This window comes from Mustelus asterias, chromosome 20 (assembly GCF_964213995.1).
Source record: "Mustelus asterias chromosome 20, sMusAst1.hap1.1, whole genome shotgun sequence".
In the NCBI taxonomy this organism is placed as follows: domain Eukaryota; kingdom Metazoa; phylum Chordata; class Chondrichthyes; order Carcharhiniformes; family Triakidae; genus Mustelus; species Mustelus asterias.
The window spans coordinates 75,484,477-75,499,300 of record NC_135820.1 but is presented as its reverse complement, the minus strand read 5'-3'; the positions used below and the strand labels follow the sequence as shown (position 1 = coordinate 75,499,300).

The window sequence follows — 14,824 nt, the reverse complement described above, 5'->3', positions numbered from 1 at the left end:
ATACGTTTAAGACTTGGTCTGCGCATACATAGCTCTGTTCAGCTAACTCGACACAAAGCAGCGACCAAACCTGGGATCTTCCTGAGCTATCAATTATTCCTTGGGGGAATTTCAGTTGCCGCCAACATGGACAGCAGAGTTCTTTTGTCTTTGAATGGGTTACATTAATGATCGAGTTAATTCACAGGAAAATAGTGCAGACTGTGACAATTATAAATCTGTTAGCTTTCTGAATATGCTGCATGCGCTGTCTGCCAACATTCTCCATTTGGCCACAAGGTGATGCCAAACTAGATTTTTTTCAATAACTTGCATTCAGTATATTAGCTAATGTGATGATAGTGGGGCAATAGATATAGATGTTTCTTGTTAGTGTTTAATGGGCTGAATGGTCTCCTCCTGTGCTGAATGATTCTGTTCCACGATTTACAGCTTTGAATCCCTGACAAAGAACCACCTAACCAACAGGAGACCACCAAGATGCAGCTTGATTTCAACCCTCACGGGATGTAGGTAGAATGAGAAATGCAGGGGGGGGGGGGGGGGGGGGGGGGGTGGTGGTGATGATGGGCTGTTTGCAGCATGAGGGGTAGCAGTATTGATAAAAGTTCTTACAGTCGGTTATGTCAGAGGCAGAGAAAGAGATTGGAGGCCAGAGGGTGTGAATCGTCTATAAATTGACGAGCGTTCTTCTGCAGAAATCGCTTACAGCACGGTAAAACTGCCAGCTCACGCTAGTTAATCAATGAATTGTACATGAGGTGCTAGTCCATGATTCCAGTACATCCTGCGCTAACTGAGCACTGGCAGATTTCCTCAGTGTAAGGTGAAATCCAATGCGCCCGTTACAGATAGTATAGTGAAGTCTTGATGTGCTGCATTATTGATGGAGGAGCTGCAGTGAGAATTCGCAATGGAGCGAGTCTGCATTTCCATTCCGCTGTTTAAGAATGGAAAAGCAGTACATTTTCTAAAAAAGCTGCGAAACCCCTAAATGTCGACGTTCAAAGAGTCTTGGGTGTGCTCATCCAAGAAACCAAAGTTAGCTTGCAGGCACAGCAAGCAATTAGGAAGGCAAAAGGGAAAATGCTGGAAAATCTCAGCAGATCTGGCAACATCTACAAGGGGAGAAAAAAGCTGCGTTTCAAGTCCAGATGACCCTTTGTCAAAGCAAATGCAATTAGGAAAGCAAATGGAAAGTGGATGTTTATTGCAAGGGGATTAGAGTGCAGGGATATTACTACAATTGTACAGAGCTTTGGTGAGAACCACACCTGCAATAATTTCTGCGGTTTTGGTCCCCATATTCAAGGAAGGATATGCAGCAGTTTAAGTTTATTTATTAGTGTCATAAGTAAGGCTTACATTAACCCTGCAATGAAGTTACTGTGAAAGTCCCCTAGTCGCCACACTCCGGCACCTGTTTGGGTCAATGTACCCCAACCAGCACGTCTTTCAGACTGTGGGAGGAAACCGGAGCACCCGGAGGAAACCCGCGCAGACACGGGGAGAACATGCAAACTTCACACAGACAGTGACCGAAGCCGGGAATCAAACCCGGGTCCCTGGCGCTGTGAGGCAGCAGTGCTTTACTTCCCCTGTATGTACACAGGGGGCAAAAGTTCACTAGATTTGTCCCTTGGATGAAAGGGTTGTCCAGTGACGAGAGGCTAAGCAAAGTGGGCTTATATTCTCTGAGAGTTTAGAAAAAGTGGAGTTCATTTCATTTGAAACGTACCAGATTTTGAAAGAGGTTTGACACAGAGGGTTGTTTATTTATCCTTTTATTCAACTTACTTTTGGCATTTGGCCAAACAAGTTTGAGTTTTGATCAGCCATAGTAAACAATTAGGAGGCAATTGCAACTCATTGAACTAATCAATAATGTGTGAAAGTAATTGCTTTGGAGGATTTGTCTGTACATTGTATTTACAAATACAGCAGGGTACATCGCAGTTGGAACAGTGGTCTGATAAAAATTGAAGTTACCTTAAAGGAACCTTGGGGAATAATTAACTCCAGTCCTCCGCAACAGTTCAGGAAAATGAACACAGTCAGTGAAGCAGACTGATTTGTTACTCGAGGTTTGGCAGAGGACTTGTTGCTCATGTCCTGTTCAGTTGGGAATGTTGTACAGTGGCATGGGCCTGAGCTAGCACCTCCCTCCCCACACAGTGAGCTCCTGCCCTGCAGAACTGGCATTTCCCAAAGGGAAGAACGGCTCACTTTTAAAGGCAGTCGGAACACCTGCCAATTGTAGCCGAGCCTTTATTTCACTGCCATCGAGGTGAGGATAATGTGATTTCAAATCCCAAAGACAAGTGCAGAGTCAGGAAGGCAGACGTTTCAAGTCGAACTCCGGGATGGAAGGTACTGCAGGGATAGGCTGCGGCAAATATTGCAAAAATCAATAAATAGAAGATGCAACAGCAGAGATCAGCTCCGAGGAAAGCGAGGTCCTGCATTGAATTATCAGGGCCAGAGTGATCTCCTGAAATAGCCCTGATCACTGCGGGCGAGTTGAAGTTTCTACATTGTTCCCCACCCCCGCCCCAAATCATTCTGGGTTTTTAGCCTCTCCCAGAAGCTCACATGGCTGCTGGGTGGAGTAGAGTGTTTTTTGTGTGTGTGTGGAATGGGCTGCATGGACCGGAGACCTTTTCCTGCCCCTGAGATGGGGAGGTGATAACAATCGTGATTAATGGGACTTACGCAGGCTGTATCTAGACAGGTTGCAGTATGGACATGGGGAGACTAGCAAGGGGACAAACTGGAGACTTAAGGCCTGAATACAAGAGAGGAGTTACAGCAGTGTAGCTGTAGCACACTACCAGAAGGATGTGGAGGCTTTGAAGAGGGTACAGAAAAGATTTACCAGGATGTTGCCTTAGCTATGAGGAGAGGTTGGAGAAAGTTGGTTTGTTCTCACTGGAACGATGGAGGTTGAAGGGTGGCCTGATAGAAGTCTACAAGATTATATGGGAAAATGGACAGAGTGGATAGTAAATAGCTTTTTCCCCCCCAAGGTGGAAGAGTCAATTACTAGGGGGCACAGGTTTAAGGTGCGAGGGGCAAGGTTTAAAGGAGATGTATGAGGCAGATGTTTTACACAGTAGTGGGTGCCTGGAACTCATTGCCGGGGGAGGTAGTGGAAGCGGATAGGGTAGTGACTTTTAAGGGGCATCTTGACAAATACATGAATAGGATGGGAATAGAGGGATATGGTCCCCGGAAGGATCGGGGGTTTTAGATCAGTCGGGCAGCATGGTCGGTGCAGGCTTGGAGGGCCGAAGGGCCTGTCCCTGTGCTGTAATTTTCTTTGTTCTTTGTTCAGTGGAAATGAATTAGGGACAGAAACAGGTGATATTAAAGAGATTAAAGAAATGAAGCAGCCTCGATAGATGTGCTTTGAAAGTCGGCCTCAGGAAATGGAAAGAAAAAGTGGGGAAAAAAAAAAAATCGATATTTGCTGCAACAGTAGAATAGTTAATACCAGGCATTAGAATCCTTTTCTCTGATACTGAAGACTGGGCACTGTCGTTGAGATCTGGCGCCACTGTGTGGTCAAAAATCGTAACACACATCTGCGCATTTCACACAAAGTCTTCCATCAAAACACTTGGCAGTACTCATTTTGCATATTCATAGAATAATACAGCACAGAAGGGGGCCATTCAGAGCAAAGTGTCTGTACTGACTCTTTGATAGAACTAGCCATTTAATTCCAAACGCCAACCCTTTCCCAATACTCCTGTAACTTATTTCCCTTCAAGTACTGAATTTGCTTCCAAAGAGAGTAATATTAATACAAGAGCAAAATGAAGGGGCAAAAGGCTTACAATCCCTGTTTTATTTTTCAACATCAGTGCCAAATGTGTTTTCAAGGCAAAAGTTTGCAACTTTTGACACCTGCCCCCTCCCTACTTTTGTTGAATTACTTGCCCCATAACCAATCCATTTGACCCTGCATCATTGCCCCTTCCATCCTTTAATCATTCCCTTGTTCTTTCCCATCCTCCTACCCAGCCCACCCCCCCCCCCCGCAAAGCCCCCTTTTCCCTGACCCTGTATTAGCTTGTAAACAGTTAAATCTCCAAATGCTCCCAGTTCTGATACAAGGTCATTGACCTGCATCATTCATTGCTGCCTTTTCCACGCCTGACTCGCCGAGGGTTTCCAGCGTTGTCTGATTTTATTAACCTTAATTTCGTGCTCGCTAAAAGCAACCTGGGTTAAAAACAGAATGCTAAGCAGGTCAGGCACCGCCCATGAACAGAGACAGAGTGTTAACATTTCAGGTCAGTACTGATTATCTGTATCTAACCTCACGCTGGCCTCCATTCTATGCATGGTCACTGGAGATAAGCACTCATGTTATAAAAAAATACCCATTTGCTACTATGGAGACCACACACTGAAAGGTACGAGATAGTTAAAATGAGCTCCTCAGCCTATTAAACTACCTTGTCCAAGGTCTACACCAGCAACTCAGAGTGGCAAATGGCTTTGGCATCTTTGACAGAGTACAGTACAGTGTTCACCCCAGTCCAACGCCGGCATCTCCACATCTTTGACAGAGGCCAGGGAGGGACAAAAGTATTAGGCAGAATTCCCAATGTTGACCATTATTAACCCAGTGAATTCCTTTGAGACAAGTTTGCACAGTGTCTATGAAGAAGATTAGATTTCAATAGTGACACTTTCTCCTATGGTTGAATTTTAGAATAAAATAGAATAGAATTTTAGAAGAAAATTAGAATAAGAACGTCACTACCAATGTCAGCATCTATCACCAGTTGCTAATTGCTCCTGAAGGTATTGGTGAGTTGCTTGAACTGCTCCAGTCCATGTAGTGAAGGTGGTCCTACGTTGCTGTTAAGTTACAGGATTTTCACACAGTGGCAGTTCATTTTTAAGTGCATCGTCTCACACATTTCTTACCCCCGTTGGGCAGTAGTGGGGGTGAGGGAGGTGGAGTGGTGGAAGGATTTCCAAGCTAATTGTCAGCCTGTTGAGCCACATTATGTAGCCAACAAATCCTGGTGTTAGACCTGAACCTGGAGGTTCTGGTCCAGAGATGAGGACGTCTGTGATAGTAAAAGGACAGTAAGTGAGGATACATTGGTGAGACTTGGAGGGGAATTTGGAAGTAATAAGATCATACGACCTAGAAACAGCAGTAGGAACACCCTCTGAACTGATCCACCATTCAGTAAGATCATGGCTGATCTTCTACATCAACCTCACTCTATCCACTTATCCTACGGTTTTGTTAGTGCGACTAAACTTTGCGATCTCAGGTGGTGGTGCTTCCATGCACCTGCTTCCTTTCCTTCAAGGTGGTGGAGGTTATGAGTTTGGACTGTGCTGTCGACGAAGCCTTGGTGAGTTGCTGCAGTGCACCTTATAGGTGGTCCACACTATTGCCATGACGTGCCACTACTGGAGGAAGTGAATGCTTATGTGATGGAATGCCTATCAAGTGAGTTGAAGGTATTGAGCTTAGAGTGCTGTTGGAGCTGCACTCATGAGGCAATTGGAGAGTATTCCTCCACACCCCTGATTGGTGTTGCAGAGACTTTGCAGAGTAAATAGGTGAGCCAAGTACATTGTTTACGGGCAAACAGGGGTAAAAACAATGTCTCCATCAATCTTCAGCGGTGGTGCTAAAAAGGATACTCCTGAAATCCCTCCATGGCCCTGTCTCTTCCTATCTGTGTCACCTCTGAGCCCTACCGAGAAACAGTGCTCCTCCAATCCTGAGCTCGGGTATCACTGGTTTTAATCAGCCCATCATTAGCAGCCTTGCCTTCAGCTGCCTGGGCCGACAGCTTGAATTCCCTTCTTAAACCTCTCCACCTCCCTCCTTAAGAAGCTCCTTAAAATCTATCTCTTCAGGATAGCTTTTGGTCATAGAGTCATAGAGATATACAACATGGAAACAGGCTCGTCGACCCAACTTCTCCATGCCGACCAGGTTCCCTAAACCAAACTATTCCCATTTGTCTGTGTTTGGCCCATATCCCTCTAAACCTTTCCCATCCATGTACCTGTCCAAATCTCTCTTAAATGTTGTAACTGTACCCGCCTCTACCACCTCCTCTGGCAGCTCATTCCATTCTCGCACCACCCTCTGTGTGAAAAGGTTTCCCCTCAGGTCCCTTTTAAATCTTTCCCCCCCCTTACCTTAAATGTATGCCATCTAGTTTTGGACTCCCCTACCCTGGGTTAAAGATCTCAGCTATTCACATTATCTATGCCACTCATGATTTTATAAACCTCTAGAAGTCACCCCCCATCCTCCTACGCTCCAGGGAAAAAAAGTCCCAGTCTATCCAGCCTCTCCTTATAATTCAAACCTTCCAGTCCCGGTAACATCTTGCAAATCTTTTTGTGCAACCTTTCCAGTTTAATAACATCCTTCCTATAGCAGGGCGACCAGAATTGTATACAGTCTAACACCTCCAGATGCGACTTGGTGTCAAAGTTTGTCAGGTAACACCCCTATGAAGCAGCTCGAGTTGTTTTTACTATGTTAAAGCCAATATATAAATACATATTGCTTCTGTTGTGTGAAGCTAACACTGGGCGTTGCCAGCTCACAGCATACAAAATTTTGAGTGTTTAAGTAGTGGTGGAAAATCAACTTGTTCAAATGGCTCCAAGTGTAGATTTCAAGCAAATTGTACCCAATTAGTGAAGCCAATTAAAGATTAGGTTAGGTGGTACCCATGTCCTTGTACTGAATATCCTGTATTGGAAGGGAAGTCATCTCCAGATGCCCTTCCTGATCTGATAATCACTCCCATAAGGATGCATCATAGAATGGATGCCCAAGTGGACAAACAAAACAATAGCATTTCAGATTATACAGCTCGGAGGAAGGAAGGAAGGAAAAATATAATTGGCCTCTGCCAACTCCAGCTCTTTAGCAGGATTGAGGGGGTTGGTTGAGATGTGTGCACGGAGGAAGTGCAAGGGAAACAATACATCAGACAAGTGTTCCTGCTCCAGATCCCTGGGTAAGTGGACAAAAGATCGACTTCAACCAAACCCTCCTTGCTCCTTCCCCGCCCTCATGACGCAGCCCTTGCCCCACTGTCAACTGGAGATAAGCGGCTGCTGGAGTGATCGACCAGGGCTCTCGTACCTCAGCACATCACCAATTTCACAGAGTGAGAGAACAGGGTTAAATTAAATGTCACTCACACAATCTTTGGACAAGTTTCATTAAAAACGCTCCTGGGAAGTGGCTTGGGACTTTGTACTATGTTAAAGATAGCATATAAATGCAAAGTGCTGTTTGCCCGGTTCCCACTATGATTGATGAAGTGCTAAAACATTGAAAATGCCACTGTGCAGCTCTGCGGTGTTTAGTTCCCAGTATAAAGAATATTGTACATATTTATCAGAATGAAAGGTAGCCTCTCAGATATCAGAGCTGTATGTCACACTGAAGGCTTATTAAATATTCATACATGATCTTACGGGGACTCGGGCAGACTTTTTAATAGATGAATCTATACTAATATAATCTGTGATTATTTACTGCATTTTATTACTCTCTGATAAGGAAGGTAGAGAGATTAGTCACATTAAACCTCAGCTCGATTTCCTGCGTTAACTCATTCCCTGGGGTCTTCACAAGAACACAGAAAACAGGAGCCCTTTCAGCCTGTCTCCCATTCTTGGGTGGCACGGTGTCACAGTGGTTAGCGCCAGGGACCTGGGTTTGATTCCCGGTTTGGGTCACTGTCTGTGTAGAGTCTGCACATTCGCCCCGTGTCTGCGTGGGGTTTCCTCCCACACTCCAAAGATGTGCAGGTTAGGTGGATTGGCCATGATAAATTGCCCCTTAGTGTCACGGGGACTACCTGGGTAAATGCATGGGGTTACGGGGATAGGGTGGGACTGTGGTTGGTGCAGACTCGATGGGCCGAATGGCCTCTTTCTGCGCTGGAGTGATTCTATGGATTCAATACGGTCATGTCTGATCTTTTGCTTCCACTCCATTGTCCCGCCTGCTCTCCATATCTCTACATTCCAAGGCACCAAAAATCTATCTAAACTCAAGCTCTGTACCACCATATGATCATAAATTTCGTCTCTTAAAAGCATTAATTAGAAACTCTTAATATGCAGCAATGTTATACTATTGATTGGTATTATAATTTAGATGTCTGTGATTACTTATCCATTTGAAAAATCAACAAATAAAGTTTGAGAATCATCGTTATAATTACTTTTTTGTCCTGATTCACCAACAGTGCTTAAACAATACTGATTCTCTCTCAGCAGATATCCTAACTCTTTCAATCCTTGACAAAAGTGCTTCAGCTCTGGGCTTTGATTCTTCTCGAAGGTTAGATTGGTTCAGTCAGTATTACTCTCGCCACAGAGCCAGTGGTTGCAAGTTCGAGCCCCCTTCAGCACTGAATAACGCACAAATCTAGACTGGCCCTTTCAGAGTAATACTGAGGGAGTGCTGCATTGTCATAGTGCCATTTTTCAGATGAGGCCTTCAGTGGAGCACTGTTGGTTTGTACAGGGTGGGTATAAAAGATCCAATGGCATTTTCTGAAGAACAGGGTAGTTCTCCCAGTGTATTGGCCAGTAATTAACCCAGAACCAACAACGTTAAGCGGATTTGCCTTGTGAAAGCTTGCTGTGAGAAAATTGGCTCCTGTGTTTGGTTACATAACAACAGTGACTACACAAAGCAATTCCCTGCCTAAAGACACTTTGGGATGTTGCTGAGGAAGTGAAGAGCCATGAGAGGACAATGGCTTAGTTGGCCATGTTACTGGATCAGTAATCCAGGGGCTTGGAGTAATAGTCTGGAGACTGAATTAAATAAATCTGGCATTTAAAAAAAAAATAGCATCAGTAATGGGGGTCATGTGGATATCAGATTGTGGTACAAACCCAACAAGTTCACGGATGTCCTTTTGGGAAGGAAGCCAGCTTCCTGGTCTATGTAGAATTACAGTACACCAATGGGGTTGACTGAACTGCCCTGTGAATTGGCCTTTCAAACCACTAAGGTGGGTCATCACCGCCTTCTCAAGGGCAATTAGGGATGGGCAATAAATGCTGCCCTTTACAGCAATCTACAAATCCCATGAATGAAGTTGGAAAAAACACCAAGTTCTTCCTTGAGGACACGAAACACTTAACATTCTCTCCAGCTGACCCCTTCCACAAGTACATCTAATCTAGCCCTAAAACTTACAATTTCCACCATCTCTTCTGTGGGGACAGGTGGCAGGGAAGGACATTGAAGCAAACAGCACCAATGTATCAAGGAGCAGCAAGCTTGATTTGAGATACAAGGAGCTGAGGGAAGACGGGGAGGCAGAATCTAGCAAAGAGAGGCAGATTCAATGGTGCCAATTGTTCCTTTCTTGTCCCTTAAGCTCCAGACAGCATCAGCTTAGATCTGGTACTCAGGAATGGGACTTGAACCCACAACTTTCTGACTTGGGAGTCAAGAGTGCTATCGATTGAGCCACAGCTGACACCGTCTCACGATAATTGCAGGATTAAGTAAAGTAAAACCATATTTTGGACAATTACACAAGCTGTCCAGTAATGCAGCGCATTCACAAAATTATTATTTTAGTGCTCAGGAGGTAATGACCAATATTAAGCCCCGACAAGTAGTTCATGATGGTCTTACTTTTCATCGTTCCATCCTCTTCATCCTCTCCGCTGTTGATCACCATGGTCCCCATCTGAGATTCTAGTGTAGAGCTGTCATGCTCGATCATCGTCCGTGCACCTTCGCTCATGGTGCTGGCGGCTCTCATGGTTCCCGTGTCCTCGGCACTTGCTCGGACCATGGTGCCCGAGTCAACGTCATCCTCTTCCTGTGTCAATTATGCAAGTCCAGCTCAATATTAAAATCCCGATTAATTGCTTATTAATCGTGTTCAATTGTATGCAAGTGTCGGGCATTAACTTGAGCACATATAAAGAGGCACTTAATGAGACAGTGGTGTGTTTAAATTGGAAGGCATATGTTTATCATTGAAAATAAATATATCAAAGAATCTACACAGAATCCCTACAATGCCAGAGGAGGCCATTCGGCCCATCAAGTCTGCACCGACCACAATCCCACCCAGGCCCTTTCCCTATAACCTCATGCATTTGCCCTAGCTAGTCCCTCTGACACTAAGGGACAATTTAGCATGGCCTCCCACATATTTGGAATGTGGAAGGAAACCAGAGCACCCGGAGGAAACACACATAGACACGGGGAGAACGTGCAAACTCCACACAAATAGTTACCCAAGGCCAGAATTGAACTGGGTCCCTGGCGCTGTGAGGCAGCAGTGCTAACCACTGTGCCATGGTGACATGGGGAGAATGTGCAAACTCCAATTTGACTGAGTAATTGGCCTTTCAAACCACTAAGGTGGCTCATCACCGCCTACTCAAGGGCAATTGGGGATGGCCAATAATGTACAGCAATGTACAAATCCCATAAATTAAGTTAAAAAAAAAACAAAGTTATTTCTTATAATTGAGCAACAAAGATTAGCCATTGCCAACTCGCTGTTCAGAGAGTAGCACTATAACCTTCTTAAAATTAAATAGAATGCACACGGAAATTAACAAAACATCACTGATGAAAGCACACCATTGAAACCCTACAGTACAGAAGGAGGCCATTCGGCCCATCGAGTCTGCACCGACAACAATCCCACCCAGGCCCTATTCCCCGTAATCCCACATATTTACCCTGCTAATTCCTCTAACCTACACATGACGGGACACCGAGGGGCAAGTTAGCATGGTCAATCAACCTACCCCACACATCTTTGGACTGAGGGAGGAAACCAGAGCACCCGGAGGAAACCCAGGCGGACAAGGGAAGTACGTGCAAACTCCACACAGACAGTGACCCAAACCAGGAATCGAACCTAGGTCCCTGGCGTTGTGAGGCAGCAGTGCTAACCCACTGTGCCACCATCCTAAATTTGAAACCTTCTTGAGGAAGGGGCAAAAGGCCCCAACTCAATCTAGGTTTTTTGCTGGCAAAATAATAGTCTAAATGCAAGCGAGACACAGTAATAAGAGAGAAGAGTGATACGTTCTCTTCAGAGCAGAGCAGGTCAAGGGGAGATTTCATAGAAGTGTTTAAAGCATTGAGGAGTTTTGATGGGGGAAACTTGTTTCCACTGGCAGGAGGATTGAGGGTGCAGAGCTCAGATTATTAGCAAAAACAGAAGGAAGATGAGGGGACTTTGTTTTAAAAAGTTATGATCTGGGTTACGCTGCCTGAAAGGGTGGTGGAAGCAGATTCATTAGTAACCTCCAAAAGGGAATTGGATAAATATTTGAAATGGTAAAGGGCAGGGGAGGGGGATTAATTGGACAGCACTTTACAACAGCCGTCACAGCCACAATAGGTCGAATGGCGTCTTGCTGCTCATGATTCTTGAGAATGGGCCTCTTTTGTTGCAGCAATGAATAATAACAACTGTTAGGGAACAGGATTGAAGAAGTTACTTGGCAAATGAGGAAAGTGAATTAACATCCATAGATGAAAAGGGAAGATCATTGTAATTGCTCTGAATAATAATCCAGCTCAGACAACTCCTTCAGGCCACTTTCCCCTCGATTATACCAACAGTATCATGTTCACAAGAAAAAAAAACTGGAAATATTATGTAATAATTCCTCATCAGAATTTGATGCCCAAAAGCGACATTAAGGGAGAGACATAATAGTTGAGCTAATAGGGTCTAAACCTCAAAGCATGGTCACTTTCAGTAAATTGGAAAGTCTGTGAAAGGAGTTTGGGCAGTCTCGACAGCAAAGTACTAACTGGCAATCCTTTTCACTACACCATAGAATAACTGCTGTTGAAGACGGGTAAATATTATACCAGTGGGAAGCCAGAATAAATGGGAACCTTCTTTCTCCAGCTGAGTCTCCTATATCTGATCAGCGAGTGTTGGTTGCTGACACTGGTTGCTCAAAATAGAAAGCGCTCCATTCTCCAGCACTGATATCTCAAGGCTGCACCCCACACACACACACGCGCGCGCACACACTCCCACAGAAACAAATCCAATGCACAGCATTATTATAGTTATTTTATTACTATTTTAGTTTATTTATTTATAAGTATCACAAGTAGGCTGACACTAATACTGCAGGTGACACAGAAATTGGCGGGACAGTAAGTTGCAATGAGAAAATAAGAACCTTCCAAATGGACATAGATAGGTTAGGGGATTTTCACAGTGACTTCATTGCAGTGTTAATGTAAGCCTACTTGTGGCACTAACAATTAAACTTCAAAATTTTAGGAGAGTGGGCCAAAAGATGGCAGATGGAGTTTAACGTGGATAAGTGTGAGGTCATGCATTTTGGTCAGAAAAATGGGAAGGCGACTTATTATCTAAACGTGGATAGACTTTGGGGTGCTCCGGTACAGAGGGATCCGGGTGTCCTCGTTCATGAGTCACAGCAAACTAGCATGCAGGTACAGCAAATAATAAAGAAAGCGAATGGAATGTTGGCATTTATCGCTAAAGGAATAGAATATAAAGGTAAGGAATATTGTTGCAACTACACAAGGTAAATTTGAGGAGTTAGATGGAATTTTAATTGGTAATGGGTTGAAGGGTTATGGGGAGAAGGAGCATATCAACCATGATCGAATGGCCGAGCAGACCCGATGGGCCGAATGGCCTAATTCTGCTCCTATATCTTATGAATAGGTTACCGTGAAAATACCCTAGTCGCCACACTTTGGCCGGCTCCTGTTCGGGTACATTGAGGGAGAATTTAGCATAGCCAATGCACCTAACCAGTACGTCTTTAGGACTGTGGGAGGAAACCCGAGCACCCGGAGGAAACGCACAGGGAGAACGTGCAGACTCCGCACAGACAGTGACCCAAGCCAGGAATCGAACCCGGGTCCCTGATGCTGTGAGGCAGCAGTGCTAAGCACTGTGCCACTCCTGTATAAAGCTGTATTTTACAGATGAACTGCAGTATTTGTGTAGCTAACTAACAATTACCGCACTACGAAATCAATTTGTTTTGTGGAGTGCTTCGAGATGTTTTGACAACACAATACATTGTTCATTTATGCACATGTTTCTTGTACAATAGTCCCTCCTTCAAAATCAAGCATGCAATCTTTATTTTTAAAAACCCACAGTAAAGTCCCATGCAAAACTTCACACAAAACAATCCACACAGTCTCCTCACCTCCAACTTATGCCTATTTCTATTCAGTAACACAAATTTTCTATACACTGGCTTCTAGACAAGAAAAGGATTACGAACCCAGTAAATAAAAGCAACCAGGATAGTTGAATACTTTAACAGGTAACACATAAATGTGCAGAGGAGCACAGTCCAGTAACCGTTAAACTCTGGTTAGACCACATCTCGGGTACTGCCTTCAGTTCTGGGCAGCCCACCAGAGAGATGGATACACTGGCCTTGAAAAGGCAGAGTAGATTAATCAAAAAGGTGTCAGGGCTGAAAGGGTTAAATTACAAGGGCAGTTTGCATAAACTAGGCTTGTATCCCCTTGAGCACAGATTTATATGGTGCTCTGAGGCAATTATGATTAAAGGATTTGATGGGGTAGATAAACTGTTTCCCCTGGTGTTGGGAGTCAGTAATAAGGGTGTAACTATACAACTAGGGTGGGGGGTGTAGGGTGAATTGAAAATTGCAAAACTGAAATTGATAGATATTCATGGATATGGGACCAAGGCAGGAATTAAGATATGGATCAGCGGCTAGGATCTAACTGAATGGTGCAAAAGGCTGAGGGGGGCCAATGGCCTTCTCCAGTTCCAATTTTCCCTTATATTCTTCCTCCAGCTTGCTTGAAATCCATCTGCCACAGTTTTGCCCATTCACCTAAGCCTATCAATATCCCTTTTTAATTTTAAGCTTTCATCTACACTGTGCACAGTGCCGCCTAACTGTTCGTAACGTCAACTGGATAATCCACATGATACACTGAAGCAAGGTAGAGTAGGTTGCCAACTTCAGCAGAAAACTCTGCTGCCCAAGTTCTAACTCGTACCAAGTCCCAGGCACACATCACCCTTGTGCTTATTGATCACCATTAGCTCCCAGTTAAACAACATCATTGCTTTCAAATCTTACCGCACCTCAATCCCTCAAGCTCTATAACCGTCCAAGATACTTTCACTCCTTCAATTCTGGCCTCCTGCACATCCTATATTTTAATTGCACTGCCATTGGTGGTCATACCAAGGCCTAAGTTCCCAAAATCTTTCCTTAAACTTCTCTGCCTCTCTCCTCCTCTAATAAGCTCCTTAATAAGAACATAAGAACTAGGAGCAGGAGTAGGCCATCTGGCCCCTTGGGCCTGCTCCGCCATTCAGTAAGATCATGGCTGATCTTTTCCTGGACTCAGCTCACCATAGCCCTTAATTCCTTTACTGTTCAAAAATCTATCTTTGCCCTCAAAAACATTCAAGCCTCAACTGCTTCACTGGGCAGGGAATCCAGACATTCACAATCCTTTGGGTGAAGAAGTTGCTCCTCAACTCAATCCTAAATCTGCTTCCCCTTATTTTGAGGCTATGCCCCCTAGTTCTAGTTTCACCCGCCAGTGGAAACAACCTTCCTGCTTCTATCTTATCTATTCCCTTCATAATTTTATATGTTTCTATAAGATGCCCCCTCATACTTCTAAAATCCCTCCTTCTTTGAGCAAGCTTTTAGTCATCTTCCCTAGCTTCTCCTTATGTGACTCTGTTAACTTTAGTTTGAAAACTGTCCTGCAAAGCATTAAGGGATCTTTTCATTAAGT

The 14,824-nt window shown here is 44.3% G+C and overlaps 1 protein-coding gene across 2 annotated transcripts in view; it reads right to left on the bottom strand.

Moving 5' to 3' along the window:
- LOC144508649 (serine/threonine-protein kinase 3/4) overlaps positions 1–14,824 on the bottom strand; it is a 152,501-nt gene that overhangs the window by 74,698 nt on the left and 62,979 nt on the right. The window contains exons 9-10 of one of the 2 annotated variants that reach the window (XM_078236880.1): positions 13,234–13,287; positions 9,680–9,869 (exon numbers count right to left, since the gene is read on the bottom strand). In XM_078236880.1, the coding sequence (XP_078093006.1) occupies positions 9,680–9,869; positions 13,234–13,287 (244 nt within the window). The remainder of the gene's footprint in view (positions 1–9,679; positions 9,870–13,233; positions 13,288–14,824) is intronic. The other variant, XM_078236881.1, reaches the window with a different exon arrangement.